The sequence below is a fragment of the Scyliorhinus torazame genome, chromosome 12 (genome assembly GCF_047496885.1).
Source record: "Scyliorhinus torazame isolate Kashiwa2021f chromosome 12, sScyTor2.1, whole genome shotgun sequence".
Taxonomy (NCBI): Eukaryota; Metazoa; Chordata; class Chondrichthyes; order Carcharhiniformes; family Scyliorhinidae; genus Scyliorhinus; species Scyliorhinus torazame.
In genome coordinates this window covers 84,362,450-84,387,663 of record NC_092718.1, presented here as the reverse complement: position 1 = coordinate 84,387,663, position 25,214 = coordinate 84,362,450, and the positions used below count along the sequence as shown (strand labels likewise).

Genomic DNA, 25,214 nt, shown 5'->3' with positions numbered 1-25,214 from the left:
GTGATGGAAACTGAGGTATGGACAAAGTAGGCAGAATCTGAGACGTGCAGAGACCTGAGGATTGTGGGGTTGAGGAAGTTAACAGAGATGAGGAAGGGGTGAGGTCACATAGGAATGTGAAAAAAAGAATGGGGGGAATATCAGAATCGAGCTATTACTGAAACGGTCAATGAGGACAGGGGGCTGGATTCTCTGCCCCCAGATGCCGAAATCGCGTTCGCTGCCGGGCCGGAGAATCCAGTTTCCCGCATGAAATCGGGACCGGCACCGGTTCGGCGATTCTCCGCCCCCCCTAAAAGCGGCGTACGCGGGGAGTATGCCACATAAAGTATTCACCAGCTGAGGCCATTTCCAGAGGCCCACCCCGCTATTCTCCGCCCCGACCGGCCGAATTCCTGACGGTGTGGATCTAATCTGGCCTTGCCATTCGGGATACTCGTGAGGTGGCTGCGGACTCAGGCCGCGGCCGTCACCATCGGCGCGGGCCGATCGGAGGGCAGGGGGTGGCCTCATTCGGGACTTGGCTTTTATTGTGCGGGTGGTCCGAGTCGGGCGCGCGGCCGATCAGGGGCACTATTTCCGCGGTCCAGGTCCGCGGTCTGAGTCCGCCGTGCGTATGCATGGCCCCTGACCCGTAAGTGCGGGGGTCCGCATCAGCAACTGCGAGCTCCAACGACAGCTGCCTGCTAGCCCCCTACAAGGCTGTGAATCTGTGGCCTTTTGACACCAGTTTTTCTGGTGTAAAAGACCACGGGCGGGACTCTCCAACCCCCCGCCGGGTCGAAGAATCGGCGGGGGGGGGGGGGGGGGGTGAATCCGAAATCTCCGGCACCGAAAATTCGTCGGGGGTTCTCCGGCCCGTGATGGGCCGAAGTCCCGCTGCTGTCATGCCAGTTCTGCCGGCGTGAATCAAACCACCTACCTTAACGGCGGGACTGGCAGCGCAGGCAGGCTCCTGGATTCTTGGGGGTGCGCAGGGCGATCTGGCCCCAGGGGGTGCCCCCACGGTGGCCTGGCCTGCGATCGGGGCCTGCCAATCTGCAGGCGGGCCTGTGCAGTGGGGGCACTCTTTTCCCTCTGCCTCGGCCATAGCCTCCGCGATGGCCGATGCGGAAGTGACCCCCCCCCTGCTCATGCGCAGGGATGACATCACGCTCCCGCGCATGCGTGGACTTCCGCCGGCCGGCGAGGTCCCTGCGGCCCCATCTGGCGTGGCACCAAAGGCGTTTCCCGCCGGCAGCCGGATGCGCCAACCACTCCGGCGCGGGCCTAGCCGCCCCGCCCCGCCTGGTAGGGGAGAATCCCGGAGCACATTTTTCACGACGGCGTGGGGACATAGTCCTTGAAACGGAGAATCCAGCCCCTGGTTTTTTATCAGAATAGTCAAGTTCAGAGATAACAAATTTATTGATGAGGGTTTCAGCAGTTGATGAGCTGAGACAAGGTCAGAAACAGGTGTTGTGACAGAGGTGGAAATACACAATCTGGGTGATGGTTATTGGTCCAGAAGCTCAGTTCAGGGTCCAATAGGAGGCTCCAGCTCAGCCTCGCACATTGACCAGGGAGAGTTGGAGTCAGTAACTGTGGAACAGAGCAAGGAGCAGAGGCTGGAGAAAGTCAGAAGAGAGGGGCAAGGGGATTTGTGTGATGGAGGAAGTCGCACATTTCTGCTCTTCACCTTCAGGTCAGAAGAACATAATTAAGAGCAGGAGACATTATAAACCAGAAAACCAGTTCGTGAAAACGGAGACGGGAGTCCATGTTTACTCAGACTTGTGTTTCATAACAGAGTGAAACATCGCAAACATATTATCTCATACTCAGTTTTAGGATATGTTAAGAAAACACACAATTAATCACCTCCACTCCATATAATTAAACATAGTTGATACGTAATGGTCATGTGGCCTCTCACGCTTTCTCCTCCAGTTAATTCAGCTCATAACTCAACATCTATCTCAACTCCACCATCATGCCCTATCCCCCAGATCCCGTACAGCTATCGTGACCATCTTATTGAATATACTCAGTGACTGAGCACCCACATCTCTCTGGGGTAGAGAACTGCAAAGATTCATAGCCCTGTTCCTCCTCATCTCAGTTTAAAATGACCTACACCTTATCCTGAGGCTGTGAACCGTGAATTGCAGACACTCCAGCCAGGGGGAATATCCATAGACTCCCTGCAGTGCAGAAGGAGACCATTCAACCGATCGAGTCTTCATCAACCCTCTGAAAGAGCACCCTACCCAGGCCCACTCCCTCACCCTGACCCGTACTCCTGTAACCAGACCTGACCTGCACATCTTTGGGCACTAAGGGGCAATTTATCATGTCCGATCCACCTAACCTCCACATCTTTGGACTGTGAGAGGAAGTGGAAATGTAGCACCTGGAGGAAACCCACACAGACACGGAGAAAGTGCAAACTCCTTACAAATAGTCACCCAAGGCTTCAATTGAATCTGGGTCCCTGGCACTGTGGGGCAGCAGTGCTAACCATTGTTTAACTACTGTGCCACCCTCTCACCATACACCCTTTTCAGGCTCCTTAGCTATTGTGTGATTCAATGAGCTCATCTCACATTCTTTTAAACTCCTGGGAATATTAACCTATTCTACACAATCTTTAACAGGACAACTGACCAACTACCCAGGACTCCTCCAGTGAATCTTGGTTGCATCTCCTCCAAAGTAAGTACATCCTCTCCCTTCGGTAAGGTAAAGTCACCATAGTCCCAGATGACCACAGTGTCACGACACCCTGAAGTAGTGTGTGGTCAATTCCAGCCCCCCTCGATCCAGGGTCTCACATAAGTGAATAAACATATAATTCTTATTAACTTATGGAGATTTTGGCCATAGACTGCTGCTGCATTGAGATGCACACACTAGGGGCAGGATTCTCCGTCTTGGGACTAAATCCCCACACCGTCGTGAAAACTGTGGCCTTTTACGCAAGGAAAACTGGCATCAAAAGGCCACAGATTCCTCGTTTTGCTGGGAGCTAGCAGGCAGCCGTTGTAGTGCCCCCAGCACTTCCGGGTCAGAGGGCGTGATTGTGCACGGCGACGGCCTGCAGCGGCCCGGCCGTGCTCCATGGCTGACTCAGCCCGCGGACCTGGACTGCCGAAATAGTGCCCCGCATCAGCCGCTCGTGCACCATGGACCGCCCGCACACATTGCCCTCAGCCCCGAATGAAGCCCCCCCCTGTCCACCAATCAGCCTTCTCCCGACTGTGGCGGCCCCGGACTGAGCCACCACGTGGACAGTGATACCACACGAGTCCAATGCCGACGGGAATTCGGCCGGTCGGCAACGCCACGAGTACGCCGATTTTCGAGGAGCGGAGAATTTAAAAGCCGGCGTCGCTCCCGATTTCGGCACCAAAAGGATTCTCCGCCCCATCACCAAACGCAATTTTGGCGTCAGGGAATGGAGAATCCAGCCCCAGATTTATAAGTAAAAACATTAACAAACCATTTATCAATAACAATAGGAAAAGATGAATGTATGAAGTAATAACAGAACAATGATCTAACAATCTACCTAATCCCAAAGCCCACCCTCCACCAAGACCCACACAGATAGACACAAACACAAGAGGAATGGAGGGGAAGGGTTTATACGGGAAAAGGGATTAATAGTTATGAGATTGATCTTTGCTGCTGACGTAGCTCTTTGTAGCCAGTGACCTCCCAATTATGTATCCAATCTGAAACTGCAGGGTGTAGAAAGTTCTCCAAATCAGCAGGCAGAGAGAGGTCGGCATTGGGCGAGGAAGTGAGACCCCACTGAGTTGCGGTCATCCATTGAACGTATGTCACATTCCCAACACAATCCCCACCATCACCCCTCCACCCACCCCCATACGCACAATACCCCCACACATCACCAACCACACACCTCTCCCAACACGCCCTCTCCACCACCATCCCTCCTCCCCCCACACACATCCTCCCACACACACACACTTTCCCTCGGCCCGAGGTGCAATCGTGCACCTTGTCTTATGTCTTGCAGGAGCTCCTGACAATGAATCGGATCCTTCTGGTGTCCCCTGCCCCCTACCCCAACTAGGCACAATTGCAGAGCAGCGAGGACGAGGATATGATCAGCAACACGAGCCCTCAACCTGCATTCCATGACACCCCGGAGCTCGAGTCCAGTGAAGGCACTGACTGCCCCTCACAGCTGTCTCCAACACCCTCCACCATCCCAGAGATGCTCACCTCGGTTGGGAACTTTAATGAGGAGACTCCTGGGGCACTATCTGGTGCATGCAGCACACATGCTGCGGTACCACTGGTGGAGGTAGGAACTCCCAGGGACTAGCTAACGTCCAGCCGGGTTTCAGGCTTCTGGAACGGACGGTCCCATCAATTATGGAGATGCAGCTGCAGAGCCAAGAACTATATGAGGGGTTGTGGGCGAGTATCCCAGTACAGCCAGCGCCTACCGCTCCAATGCCCCACCCTCATCACCCCCACCTTACGCCTACCTCTGCCACCCCAGGGGTTCGGTGGGACCGTGCGATGGAGTAGCCAACTCGCATGCAGGGATCACCCAGGTTGACAGTGGAAAGTGCGACCGTGGGCACGAGTCAGACGTTGTCAAACAGTGCAGAGGATCAGAGCACATCGCAGAACAAGTCGTCATCACCCTCCACCTCATGGACCAGACTTGCTGTTACTGTCAACCCAGGGCCCGCACCCCATAGTAAGGTAGGTAGGAGTCATGGACGGGGTTGCAAGCGGCGGAGAGTCGGTAGCGCAATGTGGGTATTCATGGGAGAAGATGAGCGGCCTGGGGATAGTGGGGTGGGATAGGTTGGCTGTGCCGCTGGCCAGGCCCCCCCCAGTCACTGAACTTGGAGGCGATAAGAGCATTCTGTGCACGTCGGTCCAGGCGCACATGTTGGGCGGCCTCTTGTGCCTGCCCGGACCCCAAGTCCTGCCCATCCTGGCCCTCCTCTGCATCCTCCTCATCAGACGAGGCCTGATGTCATCCTCCTCCTCCATCACGTTGCCCCTCTGCTGTGCGATGTTGTGGAGGATGCAGCAGACCACCACGATGTGGGAGACCCTCCTCGCACTGCACTGGAGGCCCCCTCGAGAGCGGTCCAGTCACCTGGACCGCATCTTCATGATGCCGAAACACCGCTCGATCACACCCTTGGTCACGGAATGGGTGTCTTTTTACCCGGTCTCCGCGTCGATCTGTGGCCTCCAGATATGCGCCATCAGCCAAGTCCGAAGCAGATAACCTCAGTCGCCCAGGAGCCACCGCCGCTCCCCCGGAGGAAGGGAGGAGCGCCTCGAAGAAGCTAGGGAGCTTTGAGTGTGTCAGGCTGAAGGCATCGTGCACACTGTCCGGGTATCGGGCACAGACATGTATGATGTGCATCTCATAGTCACACACCAGTCGTGCGTTCATCGAGTGGAACCCCTTTTGGTTTGTGACTACAGGCCTGTCATCTGGGTGATATGCATCCCGTTGGCTACCCATGGACCCGGGATATCACGGCGGTGGCAGCGAACACTGCTGCCCAGGCATCCTGGTGGGTTCGGTGCACATTGAAATTGATGTATTGTGGTGACCGGGCATATAGGGCCTCTGTGACGCTGCAGATGGACCTGTGCACCAAGCTCTGTGAGATCCCAGACAGATCCCCACTCAGTGCCTGGAAGGACCCTGTGGGGTAAAGGATCGGGGCAACTGTCACCTTGATGGCCACTGGGAGTGTGTGCCTCCCCCATTCCCCGACGGTGCCAGGTGTGCCATGCTCTGGCAGATATGTCGCCCTGTCTCTGCTCAGCCGCAGTCTTCAACTGCATGCCCGGTCCACCAGGTCCTCGAATGACAGGCACTGCCGGTACACACGAGGCCTAATGCAGTGCCTCCTTCCCACCTCCTCCTCGGCCTGTTGGGTGGCCGGCTCTCCATCCTCACCAGCTGGCTTCTGTTCCTCTAAGGTAGGCTCCACTGCTGCAGCTTCCTCCTCCTTGAACAGTTTTTTAAAAATTCATTTACGGGATGTGGGCGACGCTGGTTTGGCCAGAATTTATTGCCAAACCCGAGTTGTCCTTCAGAAGGTGGTGGTGAGTTGCCTTCTTGAACCGCAGCAGTCCTTGGTGTGCTGTTAGGGAGGGAATTCCAGGATGTTGCCCCAGCGACAGTGAAGGAGCGGCAATATATTTCCAAGCCAGGGTGGGAGTGACTTGGAGGGAAACCTCCAGGTGGTGGGGTTCCCAGGTATCTGCTGGTCTTGACCTTCCAAATGGTAGTGGTCGTGGGTTTGGAAGGTGCTGTCTCAGGAACTTTGGTAAGTTACTGCAGTACACAAGGGGGAGCAATCAAGCGGGCTGCTTTGTCCTGGATAGTGTTGAGCTTCTTGAGTGTTGTTGGAACTGCACTCATCCAGGCGATTAGACAATATTCCATTACACTCCTGAATTGTGCCTTGTAGATGGTGGACAGGCTTGGGAGGTCAGGAGGTGAGTTACTCATCGTACGTTTCCTAGCCTTTGACCTGCCCTGGTTGCCATAGTGCTAATGTGGTTAGTTCAGTTCAGTTTCTGAACAATGGTAACCCCCAGGAGGCCAGGATGTGAATTGTTGGGGATTCAGCAATGGTAATGCCATTGAATGTCAAGGGGCGGTGGTTAGATCCTCACCTGTAGGAGGTATGATGCGGAGATGCCGGCGTTAGACTGGGGTGAGAACAGTAAGACGTCTTACAACACCAGGTTAAAGTCAAACAGGTTTGTTTCGAATCACTAGCTTTCGGAGCACAGCTCCTTCCTCAGGTGAATGAAGAGGTGGGTTCCAGAAACATATATATAGACAAAGTCAAAGATGCAAGAGGACACTTTGAATGCGAGTCTTTGCAGGTAATTAAGTCTTTACAGGTCCAGACGAAACAAGTGGAGGGAGGGACAATCTCAGGTTAAAGAGGTGTGAATTTGACGAATGTGATATGAAATAGTTACTTTAGAGATATTAGTTAATGTAATGTAGAAATAAGCCACTTTGATTCTGGCAGATAGAGACAAAGGGATTTGAGACCGCATGGAAAAAGCAGGAAGAGGTGTGTCTATGAGAGTGATGCTGCATTGATAGGGGCCAGAGAAAGGGATTGGAAGTGAGCCAATCAGAATAGATCAAACAGGTCAGGAGGGATATAGGCTGACCTATGGGCGTCGAGTATGTGAAACTTGATACCATTTGAATTGATTTGCAGAGATCCTTTTGTCTCTTTGTTCATTCGCTTTCTGGGATGTAGGAGACTGGATGTCTCTTATGTTTCTGTGAGATGAATTAAGCTTGTAAGCTGAATAAAATAACTTCTTTTTACGTGCAAATCCATCTCGACTTTTATTGAGGCCAGACTGACGGAGAAAGAAATTTGGGAATCAACATTTGGTGCCGAAAACCGGGATTTCTCAGGGCGATCCTGATCCAACTGCGAAATCAGAATTAGACTGATTATGAACAGGAGGATGGGGAACAAAGGGCCCTCAATGTAGAACTGGAAAACGACCGCGCATTGATTGTTCCCCTCTTCTTATCGTCTGATTAGTCTGGTCACTCGCGGTTTGCACAGAAAGACCGCCTCGACGAAATCACAGGTCAGTCTGGGGATTAGCATTTTAATTGATGGGATTTCATAGAGTTAATTCGGCTGGGGTAGGCTATGTTGTTGATGGGGACATTTAAAACTATAAATGGTTCAACTTCATTTGTGAGTTAATTCGGCTGGGGTAGGCTATGTTGTTGATGGGGACATTTAAAACTATAAATGGTTCAACTTCATTTGTGAGTTAATTCGGTTGGGTTACGTTATGAGAGGTCGATGTAACATTTGAAATTGAAAATGGTTCACCTCTATATGTCTGTGTGTTAAAAATATAGTTGATTAAGCTAAAATTTTCTCTTTGGACTGTAGTGGCGAAAAAACGCAGTTCCGAGGACTAGTTGAGATTATGGGAAATTCCTTGGATAGCACAAATGATCCAGGCATGCCACTGCAAATATTATGTGATGAGTATCCGGACAAAGCGAAGGATTTTAGAAAATTGTCAGCACAGTTAAGAACTAAAATGGGAGATGAATGGCCACTAGGGGGAACCAAAGACCTAGAAATGGTTAAGAAAATCCAGGGACAGATTTGGAGAAAAAATCAAGGTATGAAAACTAAAGAATTAATTGGATTTATGGAGGCAATATTGTCAAGAGGAAAAAGATAAGATTATGTTGTCCAGCTGGCAGGATAATGCCCTTAAAATGGGGATTCCAATTAGTGAACAGGGTAACCTAAAAACATTACAGATCTTGAAAAAGGAATGTGCATTTAAAAAAAGAGCAAATAGAGACAGGAAGGACCCGGGTCACACAAGAGACGAGCTACGTAGTTCAATGGCTGGCCTTGAATTGACAGAAGAAGAAAAATTCAATAATTTGGAAAAGTCAGTAAAAGTTCCGTCTGCACCCATAGTATGGTCTGCGCTCATTCCAGAACCACCAGAGTACAATAATATATACCCAGCCATTGCTCCCCAGATTTCAAATATGCCAGAAACTCAAGCCCTTTTGGGTGATAGTGTGGGTCCTGATTTACCAACTTCACAACCGAAAGAGCAAAAGGAACTCTGTCCCACAAGCCCAGTTAGCTCTAGGACAAGATCTCGGACAGCGAGAGAGGGGCTTGACGCTCACCAGAAACAATTAAGCATATCACCTAAGTCTCCCCAAACTAAGGAGAAATCACAAGATTTGGGAACAAAGGAAGCTGAAACAACTTCGTTTGAAGAGAAAGAACTCCCCCTAGTGACAGGGAGAGACGTTGAAGTCTTGGAACAACCAGGGGAAATAGCTAGAGTGCCCCCTGGTGACATTCGGAGACAGTTACCGATTAGGAAGATGCGAAACCCCGACCCAGGGACTGCGGCAGCGAACCCCACGATAGACGTTTACTTCCCATGGACACCTAGTGAGATGATAGCTATTATGGCTACAATCCCAGATAGAAAAAAATCTCCTGCTGCCTTCGTGGATTCCTTGAGAACTACCATCTCAATTTATCAAGCTGATTCAAGGGACCTCTGGGCCCTAGTCCAGCAGATTTTAACCCCAGCAGAGTACCGCAATTATCTTAACCACCTGAATTATGCTAGTCATGCCGCACTCCAGCAGGCCTATGCGTTAGACGACGATAGAAGGACACAGATCTTGAATGCGTTGAATAGCACATTTCAAAGGCCCATAAATCTTTCTGTTATCTTAGACCTAAAACCTAAGAAGACTGAAGAGCCAGAGGAATTTCTGGAGCGTTTTAATGAAATCTACCGGGGGCAGTCAGGCGGTTTGCTGTATCAAAATGGTCAGAATTCCCCTCAATACTGTGCTATGTTAATGCATTGCCTACCACCTTCTGTGGTTACTGCTGTGAAATGTAATAACATGAATTGGACAGAGAACGACCCTTCCCAGATGGCAAGGGCAGTCAGATTTTACTGGAAGGAGGGTGGAGGCCAAGAAGGAGGCTCAGTTACAAAGGTTAAGACTGAGTATGTAATGAAAAAGGATGATCTGCGACCCCAACAAGCAGCAGAAATGGTAGTTTACCAGCAGGAGCCCCAATATAGTGACTTTGGGTGGGTGGATCAGCGAAGAGGAGGATACCAAACCCACCCAAAGGGACCCTCACCCCATTTTTATGGCCCACCGAACGAATCAACAGCTCTACAACCGCAGCCCCCTCTGAGGGGCCATTGGTCTACTGGAAGAAGAGGACGGGGCAGAAATAGAGGGAGCAATGCATGTTTTAATTGCGGCCGTGTAGATCACTGGCAACAGGAATGCCCCTTTAAAAGACAGGCAGTAGAAGGAGATTATCCGACCCAAAGGAGAGGGTACCCACCAAGGGGAGGACAGATGAGATACACTGACTTCTCCCAGGAAAACCCTTTCCCAACACAGGATTGACTAGCTAATTTAGCCATAAGGACTCTCCAATCGGACAGGGAACCTATTATCTCTCTGCAGATAGGAGATCAACATCACTCATTTGTAATCGACACAGGGGCAGCTATGTCTTCTGTGCAATCAACACTTAAATTACCAATATCCAACCACACGCAGCAATTGTCAGGGTTCCAAGGACAGGTGTGTGAGTATCCTATTTCTGAACCTGTGACAGTCACTTACGAGAATAAGTCTGCAGAGCATCAGTTTGTAGTGACTACTGGATTGGACTGTAACTTGTTGGCCCGAGTTTTACTGTGTATCTTCCAGCTACAGCTAGAATGCGGAGATGAGGGGGTAACGGTTACATCATGGAGGATGAGACAACAGTGCTATATTTCTATCACCCCCCAGTGGTGGACGTTAGACGTTGAACAGTCACTGCATCACGTTACCCTGGCCTATGACAGAACTGGACGAAACAGGGAGTTGGAGGACAAATACCGGCCATTACTTGAGACTGAATGGCCAGTCAAGGTTACAGCCACAGTCACGGGAAAAGAAGGTACAGCCGATTTTGTTACAATATCACCACATTTATGGCCACAGTCAGCTTCGGTAAGCCCTCATATTACACGTCAGGTCCATGACCAGTACCATGCCAGGGATATGGGGCGAATGGTCAGGAGGGCAGTGGATCATTCAGATCCAACAGACTACGCACTTCAAGTCATGCCGGACGGCACTACCATAAAATATTTTGAGGTCCCTGAAACGATTAACACTCGACTGCAGCATCACAGGGGACATGATGTGTTGGAATATGTCAATCCACAGGTCTGGGCGGAATACCCATCACAAGTGGGAAAGACAAATGTTACACCTATCAAGGTAATGATTAAGGATCATGTAAAGCTACCTTCCATTCGGCAATACCCCCTGAAATCTCAAGCTGCTCCATCAATAGATAAATTAATTCAAGAACTGTTAAAACAGGGTATTTTGGTCCCTTGCCAATCAGAATGTAACACCCCAATACTTGCTGTGCCTCAACCAGCCAAACCAGACCAGTACCGATTAGTACAGGATTTACGTTCAATTAATGCCATCGCACAGCCGTTACATGCTCTCGTCCCTAACCCTGCCCACATACTGGCTCAAATTCCAGCTCAAGCCCGGGTCTTCGCCGTAATTGACCTTCAGCGCGCCTTCTTTGCCCTCCCACTTGCGACTGAAAGTCAATATTTGTTTGCCTTCACTTATAATGGACAGCAGTATACCTGGACCCGACTGCCACAGGGGTTCGTCAATTCACCTACACTCTTCTCCAGATGTGCGCCGACCCAACTCCAGGCCTTGACATTGGAGCATGGTTCCACTCTGGTGCAGTATGTAGATGACATATTGGTGGCAAGTCCTGACGAGCCCAGTAATAGGGATGATGTGATCCAATTATTGAACCACCTATCCTCGTTGGGTTATGTTGTTTCACAAGCAAAGGTCTTGGTGGCTCAGAGAAAAGTTAAGTTCTTAGGAGTTTTATTTACAGCCACAGAAAGAAGTCTCGAACCCAGTAGGATTGAACCAATATGCCAATTCCCCGCCCCTACAATAGCCAAGGAGGTTCGTCATTGGCTGGGTATGGTGAATTATTGTCGGCAGTGGATACCAAACATCGCTGTCTATACAAAGCTGCTGACGCCTTACACGAGTAAAGAGGGAAACTTTATTCTCACCACCGAGGCACTCGAGGCCTTCCGTTGCCTGAAGCAGGCCTTGCTACAAGCACCGGCCCTTGGTAGGCCCCTATACGACCGACCATTCCAGATATACTGTACTGTTCTGGAAGGATGTTCAACAGCGGTACTCACCCAGCAACATGGGGACAAGCACCGGCCCGTAGCATATTACTCTTCCAAACTCGACCCAGTGGCGTTGGGCCACCCTGTTTGCACCCAGATCTTGGCAGCGATATACAATAGTTTGCAGGCTGCTGCCAACATCACTCTCCAACAGGATATTATTGTGTATAGCTCCCACTCGGTAATCGCACTATTGGGGCAACTGCAGACTCAGCATCTTACCGCAGCTCGTCAGAATAGGTATGAGATATACCTTTTGAACAATCCACGTCTGACATTTAAATATTGTACCACTATCAATCCAGCCTGTTTTCCTAGCGGTCCCCCTGTCCATGAGGACGCGCCTGGCACGACTGTTTAGCCTTGATTCAGGAAACGACAACAATAAGGGTCGATCTGAGTGATATTCCGTTAGAACAACCTGACATGATTATGTATGTTGATGGCAGTGCATTAGTAAGCCCCACTGGCCGGAGACTGTCCGGTTATGCAATCATAGATCAGGATGGTCTGATTTTAGAAGCGGCAGCTTTCCAGACCCCTTACTCAGCACAACAAGCCGAACTTTTTGCCCTCACCCGTGCATGTATACTTGGGGGAGATCGCCGGGTAAATATCTACACTGACTCCCGATATGCTTTCGGGGTAGTTCATGACTTCGGACAACTCTGGAAGAATAGGGGATTCCTTACCTCGGCAGGCACAGAAATATCCAACCGGGGTTTAGTTAATGACCTACTGCAGGCCCTCCTTATGCCAGCGCAGATTTCCGTTATTAAATGCGCTGCCCACACGAATGGTACAACCCCAGTTGACGTTGGTAATGAACGAGCAGATCGTGCAGCGCGAACAGCCGCGCAAATTCAGCAAGTGATGGTGCCTAAGATGTTAAGTCAGACTAAACGATCTACTATAAATATGTCTGCTTCTGACAAGTCAATGCCAACCATCCAAGACGTCATAAGGTTACAGGAGGACGCTCCTGAGAGTGATAAACAAATGTGGAAACGGTTAGGTTGTACATATGATTCTGTTTCCTCTTTATGGACCACGCCTGCACATCAGACTTGTATGTCTGATGTGCTGGCTTTATGGGTCATTGAATGTGTACACTTTGCAACTCATTGTGGGGCTCGAGGGACTAGTGATTTGTTGCTGGACACTTGGTGGCACCCTAAAATGCAGGGGTTGGCCCAAAGTATCAGTAATCGGTGTTTGATTTGTCAGCAATATAACACCGGAAAAGGTATCCCTTGTGGGAAGGGGCAAACCCCGTTGCCCAGTGGTCCCTTTGAGACGCTCCAAATGGATTACATTGAGTTGGAAAGGTGTCAATGTTACAAATATGTTTTGGTCATTGTGGATGTGTTCAGCAGATGGGTCGAGGCGTATCCGACTATCGATAATAAAGCTGCTACTGTGGTTAAAGTCTTGATGAGTGAAATCATTCCCCGGTACGGTATACCAGCTCAGTTAAGTTCTGATAATGGGCCTCATTTTATTGGACAAATCAACAAGGAGTTTTGCTCCCAGTTGGGCATATGCCAGCAGTTACACTGTGCTTACAGACCGCAGGCGGCCGGGTTGGTTGAGAGACACAATCAGACCCTCAAAACTAAATTGGCTAAATTAAGAGCAGACACGGGACTGACATGGCTTAAGTTGCTCCCCGTTGCCCTCTTCCAGCTGCGGGTTACACCTGCGGGACCGGCCCGGCTCTCTCCCGCCGAGATTCTTTATGGCAGGCCTCTTAGAACTCCTTGGAGCCTGCAGGTTCCCAGACGGGTTCAGTTTCATCAGATGACTGAAGAAATGACCACCTATGTTCTAGCCCTTACGCAAGTGCTCAAGGAACTCCATGGCCAGGTCCGCGCGGCTCACCAGCCATTGCCCCTAGTACCTAGCTCACTTTCAGTCCAGCCCGGTAGTTATGTCATGGTCAAAAATTGGACTAGGAAGGGGTCGGAGCCGCGATGGGACGGGCCCTTCCAAGTTCTCCTTACCACCCCCACAGCAGTTTCAAGTGGAGGGGCGAAGTGCTTGGGTCCACCAACATCACTGTAAATTGAGTCCATCTCCACTACTGTAAAAGGTCGGATACTAACCTGCCTCCCTGCTCCAGTGCTATTTTACAGGTGTGGAGCATGATGGAGTGGCTACGCATCGTCTGTCCGATATTTGGCTTCACTTCGCTTGGCGTGTTATTGGCGATGGACATGGAAAAGGGGAATATTATGTATCTGTGTAGCCCCAACCAATCTACAAGGATACATCACCTATGCAAAGGTGATGTTCTTCGCTGCCCCCATATACGAGGACATGGTATCGACTCATGGAAGGTCATCAAAGTTAAGGAGAATGCAGGAGTCATGAAGCAGTTGCACCGGTCCCGGCGATGGGAAGGGAACATTATATGGACATTGCCTTGTTTTTGGAATACATGTAAATTTGATTTTGGATGTGTTAAGAGTGGTACAATAAAGGTAAAATCAGGCTGTCAGAAGAGTGTAGGAAGAGGCTATGAGAAAGAGAAAGGGACTAGAGAGAGGACGGGGCGTATGAGAAGGGAAGTACAGCTAGAACGCAGGTTACCGGGAGATACACTTAAGTTAATTAAAGGCCAAACTGAGGAAAACCCGGGTAGTATGAATCTCTTCTACCAGATTTACCACCGTCTGTATGGCCAGGGACGGGTTATCTGCTACCCAAACCCCGCAGCGGTGTCTAGGTTATTTTCTGTTTCACCGCTTTGGGGCACTCCCCAAACGGTGGTTCATTGTCAGCATTCCGAATCACTGCCCGATCAGGTCACTCTTCCTTACGATCCGGGTTCAGCACCACCGGCTATTTGCCTTCCCTTTCCTCGGGATAATTCCCATTCACAGTACGATAGGCTGCGACGGTGGAGGGCGTACATACCTAGCCACTTCACTCCCAGTAGGGATTCCCGGTCGTACGAGAATTGATTCAGCAGTGAAGGATATGGCTGTTTGCTGGTAGAGGTGGACACAAATATAACATGTCTGTTTCCCACCTGTACGGACAGGAGGTGCCATATCACCCAGGCGTCTGGCCAATTCGTTTGTTACAACACCACTTGCGTTCCATTGAACGCCGGCCTCCAGCTCCTCTGTGGCTGGGCGAATGTCTCTCATATCACTGTTGGGACTAGGGCTTTCCGCATTGCTGGGCGGCCCGAATGGGCATTTCAAAGTTGGATAAACTGGGCTACTGGGAGGTCCTTACGCAACCGATATGCTGATTGTGATGCTAGTCTCCACACGGAACAAGGATACTACTTTTTATTTAATGGTACAGCGACCAACGTTTTGTCACCCCCATTTCCCCGCCGAATTGCTATAGGGACTCTAGTCCCTACCACAGTCCCCTGCCCTTCGGCGTGGAACCTGCATAATCAGTTAGCACGCCGGGCAGTCTCTGCTGAATTTTGCGAGAACTGGAAAAAACCTCAGGTTCTTGCACCCAACCGGGGCCACTCAGCCGGGTGGGGCATTCTGTGCGTATTGACACTGGGAGTTGTGGGGGGTTCCTTGGCTGTCAGTGATCGGAATTATTTTATTTGCGGCCTTACCATCTTGGGAAATGAAACCTTGGGAGCCCTCGGGGCAATAACCAAGGAGTTGTCTCAGCTACGGTTGTTTGCAATGCAGAACCGGTATGCTCTTGACTATCTTCTGGCCCGTGAGGGTGGGGTATGCGCCATAGTACAGGGCAAGTGTATCATGGGAGTTCAGGACTTGACCGCTAACATCACTAAATTTATGGATCGCATACGGGATCACTTGGACGGGATGCAGGATCCTGGCTCTTGGGGTAACTGGGGATTTGGAGGATGGAAGGACTGGTTGATAAATATGGCCATGTATCTAGTGGTAGCTATCGGCTGCATCTTTGTGGGCCTGGCCATCCTTAAATGTGTGATGGGTAGAATGCGGGGTGCACTGGATCAGATCAACGCCCCTAAAAACTTAACTGTTAAAATCCATGAGGGTGAGGCAGATGAAGGGGGGCTAAGACAGGAATTGGAAATGCAACGACGGATCTTTTTAGATGGGGAACCGTAGCTATGGATTGGATAGTCCGGTTATCATGGAATGATAAAAGGAGGGAATGATGAATGTGATATAAAATAGTTACTTTAGAGATATTAGTTAATGTAATGTAGAAATAAGCCACTTTGATTCTGGCAGATAGAGACAAAGGGATTTGAGACCGCATGGAAAAAGCAGGAAGAGGTGTGTCTATGAGAGTGATGCTGCATTGATAGGGGCCAGAGAAAGGGATTGGAAGTGAGCCAATCAGAATAGATCAAACAGGTCAGGAGGGATATAGGCTGACCTATGGGCGTCGAGTATGTGAAACTTGATACCATTTGAATTGATTTGCAGAGATCCCTTTGTCTCTTTGTTCATTCGCTTTCTGGGATGTAGGAGACTGGATGTCTCTTATGTTTCTGTGAGATGAATTAAGCTTGCAAGCTGAATAAAATAACTTCTTTTTACGTGCGAATCCATCTCGACTTTTATTGAGGCCAGACTGACGGAGAAAGAAATTTGGGAATCAACAAATTGTCTTAAGCCAGGAGAGTTGGTAGGATTTTGCCAGCCTAGGCCAGATGGTGGGGAGGTGAATGTAATGCGACATGAATCCAAGTTCACGGTTGAGGCCGTAGTCATGTGTGCGGAACTTGGCTATAAGTTTCTGCTCGGCGATTCTGCGTTGTCGCGCGTCCTGAAGGCCGCCTTGGAGAACGCTTACCCGAAGATCAGAGGCTGAATGCCCATGACTGCTGAAGTGTTTCCCAACTGGAAGGGAACATTCCTGCCTGGCGATTGTCGCGCGATGTCCGTTCATCCATTGTAGCAGCGTCTGCATGGTCTCACCAATGTACCACTCCTCGGGACATCCTTTCCTGCAGCATATGAGGTAGACAACGTTGGCCGAGTCGCACGAGTATGTACCACGTACCTGGTGGGTGGTGTTCTCACGTGTAATGGTGGTACCCATGTCGATGATCTGGCACGTCTTGCAGAGATTGCCATGGCAGGGTTGTGTGGTGCCATGGTGGCTGTTCTGAAGGCTGGGTAGCTTGCTGCAAACAATGGTCTGTTTGAGGTTGCGCGGTTGTTTGAAGGCAAGTAGTGGGGGTGTGGGGATGACCTTGGCAAGATGTTCGTCTTGATTGATGACGTGTTGAAGGCTGCGAAGATGTCGTAGTTCCTTTGCTCTGGGGAAATACTGGACGACGAAGGTTACTCTGTCAGTTAACTGGGGGCACCCATATGGCCAGTGTAACTCTGCAGAACCACGGGCCACTGTGGGTGGTCAGTGGGGTGTGCAGAAAGGTGGCTGCCTTGCAGGCTGCAGCAATGGTGGTCCATGCCTAGACACCCTGGCCCTACAGCCTTTCCCCTGGTCGCCCTCCCCTCCAAGGCTTGGAAGGACCCCCGTAACCCCCAGCCAGTGTCAGGACCGGCAGCCCACAATCGCTCCTCTGCATGTCCTACATTCTCTTTCTCTCCCTCATCAGGCACGACATCTGTTTCCCGAATTTAAAAAGCACAAATGGACCTCGCCGTTGGGAATCAACCTGACAGAGGCACAGCATTCGCAGAGGGCCCAGAGAATACTGGGTCAGGCCCACTACTGATATGCTAAAGGCGTTTACTGTACCTGCGGAGTGGAATGCTTTGGGAGGCACCGGAGAATTGCAACTTGACATGAACCCAGCGCTGGCCATGATTTCAGCTTCGGGACTATTTCTCAAACCAATCGCCTTTCCCAATTTCGGTGTTGACCGAATTCCCGCCCACAGAGTTCGGCAACATTGAACTAAGCATTGTAAAACAAAACACAGGTTGAAATGGAAACAGTGGAACATTCTGGAACTCACTGGCTTTGTCTTTTTAGAATTATGAAAACCACAATTCCAGCAACAACAAAAACAGGAATTCCGATTCCCAATCCAACTCTTGCTCCAGTAGAGAGTCCAGGATCTAGAAACAGAACAAAGGCATTTAACAGACTAGGACACACTAACAAAACCAACAGCCGAGACCTTTAGCATCTCGTGTTTCAGAACCATCCCCAGAACAAACAGATCCCTGGTTAATTCTGGTCCTTGAGGGATGTGGGAAGTTAGATACCAATAATCACACACACACAACCACAACAGATCCGCCTACCTGGAAGCCAGAGAACGGTGAAGATAGACAGTGAAAAAAAATCACTGCTTTAAAAACTCACCTGTGCCCTACTCCTGCTGACTCAGGCAGAGAAAGCAGAAGCTGTAAATTCCTAGAAAACAAAAAACACATTTCTCGGGTTTAAATCCCTACAGATCTTTGATCTGCAAGGCTTTCATTCACAACAATAGGAAATTTATGGTACTAGGCTGTGATTAACAGCTTGCATACAGCCAGATGTCTGGATTGGTTCATTTAATTTCTCTTCATACTTCAATGGATCGCAAGTGTTCTGCACTGTAACTCGACACACTGTTTAATAATAATAATCTTTATTAGCGTCACAAGCAGGGCAGCACAGTGGAGCAGTGGTTAGCACTGCTGCCTCACGGCGCCAAGGTCCCTGGTTCAATCCCGGCTCTGGGTCACTGTCCGTGTGGAGTTTGCACATTCTCCCCGTGTTTGCGTGGGTTTCGTCCCCACAACCCAAAGATGTGCAGGGTAGGTAGATTGGCCACGCTAAATTTATCCTTAATTGGAAAAAATGAATTGGGCACTCTAAATTTTTTTTAAAATTATTGTTAGAAATAAACTACATTACACTGCAATGAAGATAATGTGAAAATCCCTTAGTCGTCACACTACAACACTTGTTCGGGTACACAGAGGGAGAATTCAGAATGGCCAATTCACCTAACAAGCACCTTTCGGGACTTGTGGGAGGAAACTGGAGCACCCGGAGGAAACCTTCGCAGACATGGGGAGAATGTGCAGAATCTGCACAGACAGTGACCCAAGCCGGGAATCGAACCTGGGACCCTGCCACTGTGAAGCAACAGTGCTAACCACTGTGCTACTGTGCCACCCACAATACACATCTAGTTATGATTGACAGTTGTTGACCTCATCAAAAGTAGTAAAGTGCTTTCTGCAGAGAAGAAGAGGAAGTGAGAACACCTTACTGTTTTTGATGTGGTCAGGCGCAAGTGCTAATCAGAGATGATTCATCTCCAGCAGGGGAACATAGTCTCCCAAACGGACAATTCAGCCCATATTCTGCGTGGGTTTCTTCCGGGTGCTCCGGTTTCCTCCCACAGTCCAAAGACGTGCAGGTTAGGTGGATTGGCCATGCTAAATTGCCCTTAGTGTCCAAAATGGTTAGGAGGGGTTATTGGGTTATGGGGATAGGGTGGAAGTGAGGGCTTAAGTAGGTCAGTGCAGACTCGATGGGCCGAATGGCCTCCTTCTGCACTGTATGTTCTATGTATCTATGTGTATCTATATATTCTATGGACTATTAGTTCAGGTGTCTGGATTACAAGTTTAGTAACATAATCACTGGACGGCCGGACCCATAAAATCAGAGATAAAATGTAGAATACCTGAAACAGAAACCACTCACCTGTTACAGAGAGATTAACATGTTGATGAAAGTGCACACTGGTTCTATCAAAAATCTGACACACAAACTGGTTCTGGTCTGATTCCCTGAGGTCAGAGATCAGAACTGACCAGTTTCCTTGTTCCAGTTGATTTTTGAACAGTTGTGTTCTGCTTCTGAACTGTGGGTGTTGTTCTGTCAAATTATCGTTCCCATTCACAAAACTGTGTAAAATCTCATGTTCGGGAGTCTCCCAGATTACATGTAAATCGGAGACTGAGACATTCACTTTGTAGGCACAGGGCAGCACAACCTGCTTCCCAAGGAACCCAGCAACTGGAACAAGCGAGTCATCTGGAAAAGATTCAAATATTTATCCACAGAAAAACCTCCCTGCCTCATCCCAAGCTTCACATGTTTACACACTGCGATGTTTGCTTTGCAAGAAGTACTGATCAGTAACTCTCTGTTTTCATTGTTGAGGGAAGGTCAGCGAGAACAATTCTGGTAATCAATATTAAATGAAAATATATCAGTGCCACACTTTGAACCAAGTAAATTGCAAAACGTGTGTGAATTAATTTTTTCCTCAGGATTGTGCGGAATGCTGGTTTACATCTGGGTCAATTTGCTCTCCGCTGACTTCAACTAGTGTTACACCCAATCCCATTAGTTTCCCAACAGGAGGGTTTGGTTAAAATTGTACCAAGACTTTCCACACAGAATTCCCGAATCACTAATGCTAGTGAAAGAGAAATCCTCAGAGTTCTATTTCTGAGGAACAGGAAGGTGAGACTCAGAACCAGAAATAACAATTCCAGGTAGTTTAAGGACCAGTTACAGGTAACAGTGACCCTTACCACTCACTCTCACACAATCATTCTTTGTTCAAATATCACACAGCATTTCAAACTTTCAATTGTCACTACTTGTCTATTCAGCATGATCAAATATAAGCTGCAAACACATGCAGTAGCTTAGAAACAGATTTATCTGGTACAGGTGTGTTTGGTCCAGGTGTACGAGCTTGCTCTGAAGAAAACATCAGGGGTGGGATTCTCTGTCCCGCCAGACCCGTTTTCTGGCACAGGATCCTCTGTCCCAGCAGCCAGCCATTGGGGTTTCCCACTGTGGCCAACGCACACCGTCAGGAAGTCCGCGGACGTGAGTGCGCTACCGGCCAAGTGGAGGATCCCACTGATGTGTTAGGCAGGTAGGTTCGACGTGGACTGCACTCGATGCAGGGAACAGACACTGGAGAGGATCCAACACTGTTTTATTCAACGATAGAACTGATATACATATTCAGCTGTGGGTCGACACTATACTGAACTGACTGGAGACCTTGTAGTAGGCTGACCAGACTTACTAGCTACCGCATGGTGTTTGTGCTTGCTAGCTCGTGGACTCTGACTGCGTCAGTGGCTGGGTCCCGAGAGAGCGGGAAACCTAGTGCCCTCTGGCTTTATAGTGGTAGTGTCCTGTCTGGTGATTGGCTGCACTGTGTTGTGTGCTTACTGGTCATCCTGTGTGCCAATCACTGCCTGTCTGCATCTCATTATATACATGAGTGGATATTATGACATCTTCTCTTTTTTTTAATAGATAAATACTAAGGTGTGCGTGCATGTATATATATATATATATATATATGTATGCCTGACTATGTACAAAATGTGTCTAAATGAATGTATATACATAGGAATGTGTCGATAGTGCAGATACATGGCAAATGAAGTAATATTTACAGAGGTTAAATCGATGAAGTCACAAAATGTACAAAAGTTCAGTCTAAAGATTCAGTCTTCGTGGTGCGAGACAAATTCTTGTCGATTGCCGCAGAGGTGGATCAGGAGCCGCCTGCACGTGGATAGGCGGGATCGCTGACGTCGTGGTGGTCGCATGGGCCGGCAGGATTGCTGGTAGATTGGTGGCCTCGTGGCAGGGTATGTCCGGAGGAAGCATCGTAGGCGGCGGGGCACTTCGGTAGCGAGCTTGGAACTCTTCGCAGTGCCCGTCTGTTAGGCCGTAGCAGGGAGCCATCAGCCATGCGGACAAGGAATGATCTTGGGGCCACTTGTTTGATCACAACAGCTGTGGCTGACCAGCCGCCCTCAGGCAACTGGACACGAGCATGATCAGTTGGGACCAGCTCGGGTAGATCCGTGGTATGAGCATCATATGTAGCCTTCTGTTGGGCCCGTGACTGCTGCATTTTCTGTAAGACCATGAGGTTGTCAAGGTCTGGAACATGGATGGCTGGAACTGTGGTCCTCAGAGTGCGATTCATGAGCATCTGCGCTGGGGACAACCCAGTGGGCAGTGGGGTTGCCCTGTATGCAGCATCGCCAGGTTGAAGTCGGAGCCTGAATCGGCAGCTTTGCACAGCAACCGCTTTACAATATGGACCCCTTTCTCGGCCTTCCCGTTTGACTGCGGGTAGTGGGGACTGGAGGTAACGTGACGGAAGTTGTAGGACTGTGCAAAATCAGACCATTCCTGGCTGTAAAAGGAAGGACCGTTGTCACTCATTACCGTGAGTGGAATCCCATGCCTGGCAAACATTTCTTTGCAGGCTTTGATTACCGGCTTCGACGTGAGGTCGGACAGTTTCACCACTTCTGGGTAACTGGAGAAGTAGTCGACCAGGAGTACGTAGTCAAGCCCCTTGGCTTGGAAAAGGTCTACACCTACTTTGGACCACGGAGAGGTCACGATCTCGTGCTGTTGCAGCGTTTCCTTGGGTTGAGCTGGTTGAAACTTCTCACAGGTAGGGCAGTTGAGGACTGTGTCAGCAATGTCCTGGCTGATGCCCGGCCAATAGACCGCCTCCCGTGCTCTGCGTCGGCATTTCTCGACCCTAGGGTGACCCTCATGGATTTGGCCCAGCACCATAGCCCGCATGCTCTGAGGAATTACAATCTTGTCGAGTTTCAGAAGGATTCCCTCCACCACCGTCAAGTCATCTTTTACGTTCTAGAACTGGGGACATTGTCCCTTCTGCCAGCCATTGGTAAGGTGCTGCATCACACGCGCAGCAGAGGATCCTTGGCCATCTCCTCACGAATTTGGACCACCCGTTCGTCAGAGGCCGGAAGGTTGGTGGCACACAACTGCACTTGCGCTTCTATGTGGCAGATGAAGTCACTTTGTTCACATGGTGTGGTAATGGACCTGGATAGGGCATCTGCAACGATCAGCTCTTTGCCTGCCATGTAGACAAGTTCGAAGTCGTAGCGGTGTAGCTTAAGAAGAATTCGCTGTAACCGAGGTGTCATGTCATTTAAATCCTTCTGGATTATATGGACTAGAGGCCTGTGGTCCGTTTCTACCGTGAATTTTGGCAGGCCGTAAACGTAGTCGTGAAACTTGACTATCCCTGTCAGGAGGCCCAGACACTCCTCAGTCTGAGCGTACCGTGGGCGTCATGGCCCTGGAGGCATACGCCGCTGGAACCCAGGACGAGGCGTCATCTCGCTGAAGGAGCACTGCCCCAAGGCCGTCCTGGCTTGCATCAGTCGATATCTTGGTTTCCTTGGTTGGGTCGAAGAATGCTAGAACCGGGGCTGTGGTGAGCTTTGCTTTCAGCTCACGCCATTCCTCTTCATGCGTGGGCAGCCACTAGAATTCCGTCGACTTCTTGACGAGACGGCGGAGGGCCGTGGTGTGGGATGCCATATTGGGAATGAATTTCCCGAGAAAGTTGACCAACCCGAGGAAGCGGAGGACCGCCTTCTTGTCCTCCGGGGTCTTCATGGAGTTGATCGCCGAGACCTTGTCGGCATCTGACCGCATGCCCTGCTGCGAGATGTGGTCACCCAGGAACTTAATATCCGATTGACCAAATGAGCACTTGGCCCTGTTGAGCTGGAGACCATGTTCATGAATTCTCTGGAATACCTTCTTGAGGCGAGCGATGAGTTCCTGGGGTGTTGTGGACCAGATAATTAGGTCGTCAACATATACTCGCAGCTCCTCGCACCCCATCTGCTCCATGATGCGGTGAAATACATCGGAGGCAGATATGATCCCAAAAGGCTTCCGGTTGCAGCAGCATCAACCGAACGGGGTGTTGAACATGCACAGCTTGTGACTGGACGCATCCAGCTGTATTTGCCAAAAACCCTTGGAGGCGTCCAGCTTAGTAAAGAATTTGGCATGAGCCATCTCACTGGTCAACTCTTCGCGTTTTGGTATCGGGTAATGCTCCCGCATGATGTTGCAGTTTAGATCCTTAGGGTCAATGCAAATGCAAAGCTCCCCTGATGGCTTCTTTACGCAGACCATGGAGCTCACCCAGCCTGTTGGCTCTGTGACCTTCAATATGATGCCCTGGTATTGCTTCTTCAGACGATCCTTGAGGGGTTCCGGCACCCGGCGTGGTGCATGAATTACAGGGGTGGCGTTCGGCTTGAGCAGGATTTTATATCGGTGTGGGAGCGTGCCCATTCCATCGAATACGCTGTGGTACTGCGTGATAATGTCATCTATGGCGGCTTGCAAGTTTCCATCAGGCGAGGCCGTCGCCGGTGATGATGACATGGTGTGGACTCGCTGAACCACGTTCAGGAGCTTGCTGCTCGAGCACCGAGCAGGGACGCTCTGTCAGGCCCGATGATTTCAAACCACAGTGTTGCCTTGATCACCTTGTTGGATACCCCGAGTTGACAGGAGCCACTGGCAGCTTTGGCATTGCCATTGTAGTCAAGGAGCTGGCAGGCCGGTGGAAGAATGCTTGGTCTGGCGCGGATGGTGTCGAGGTCGGATTTTCGCAGACGTGCCGGTGTCCAGTTTGAATCGGATGAGAGCCTTGTTAACTGTGAGGACAGCACACCGCTCATCGTCGGGAACCACACTGAGGATCAAGAGACCTTTCGCCGTTGTGGTGGAAGGCAGCGCATGTGTAGTTATGATGCCCACCTGGTATGGGGACTTGAGGCACTCAGTATCAGGGTCTGTTGGGCTGTCGGGATCGTAATCTAGCATGCCTTGCTGTATTGAGCGGACACTTCTGCGCCACAGCTGGGATCGCTGGCTGCTGAGCGGTGGAGCAGATCTGCAAAGGGCTGCGTAGTGGCCAAGCTTGCCACACTGTAGACACCAGCGTCCTTTTGTCGGACATTGCCGCTTCAAATGGGCGGAGTCACAATTCGGACACGTCATGCCGCCAACGTCAGCGCGTTCCATGCGCCATCGCGCATGCGCAGTGCGGTCGGTCGACGTACGCACCTGCGCAGTCGGGTTGGCGGGCTCGTCGTCCACTCGGTTGTGGTGTGCATATGCAGGGACCCGGGAAAAGCGCGCGAAACAGCCACTCTCCTCGATGCTCAGGCCCTGCATTTGTGCAATGGCCTGCACCCGTTCCGCCTCGTGGGAGGCCAGCTTCGCAGTTTCTGCCGCCCTGATGTGGGAGTAACGATTCTTAGCATGCTCATGGACAACGCACATCTCGATAGCGTTGAGAGGGTCAACTGTTTGACTTTCAGGAGCTGCTGCCGAAGGGAGTCGGAGCGGACCCCGAAAACAATCAGATCCCGGATAATGGAATCAGCCGTCAAGTCATAGTTACATGACTGCGCTAGGATGCGGAGATGGGTCACGAAGGACTGAAAAGGTTCATCCTTACCCTGAAGCCTCTGCTGGAAAACGTACCGTTCAAAGCTCTCATTCACCTCAATGTCACAGTGGCTGTCAAACTTCAGCAGGACTGTTTTGAATTTTGTTTCGTCTTCGCCATCAGCGAAAGTAAGGGAGTTGTAGATGTGGATGCCGTGGTTCCCCCGTGGTGGAGAGAAATA

The 25,214-nt window shown here is 50.2% G+C and overlaps 1 protein-coding gene across 1 annotated transcript in view; it reads right to left on the bottom strand.

The window, feature by feature from the left end:
* LOC140386528 (CD276 antigen homolog) overlaps nt 1-25,214 on the bottom strand; it is a 105,728-nt gene that overhangs the window by 4,625 nt on the left and 75,889 nt on the right. The window contains exons 4-6 of the mRNA XM_072468936.1: nt 20,416-20,448; nt 19,438-19,776; nt 17,744-17,846 (exon numbers count right to left, since the gene is read on the bottom strand). Of these exons, the coding sequence (XP_072325037.1) occupies nt 17,744-17,846; nt 19,438-19,776; nt 20,416-20,448 (475 nt within the window). The remainder of the gene's footprint in view (nt 1-17,743; nt 17,847-19,437; nt 19,777-20,415; nt 20,449-25,214) is intronic.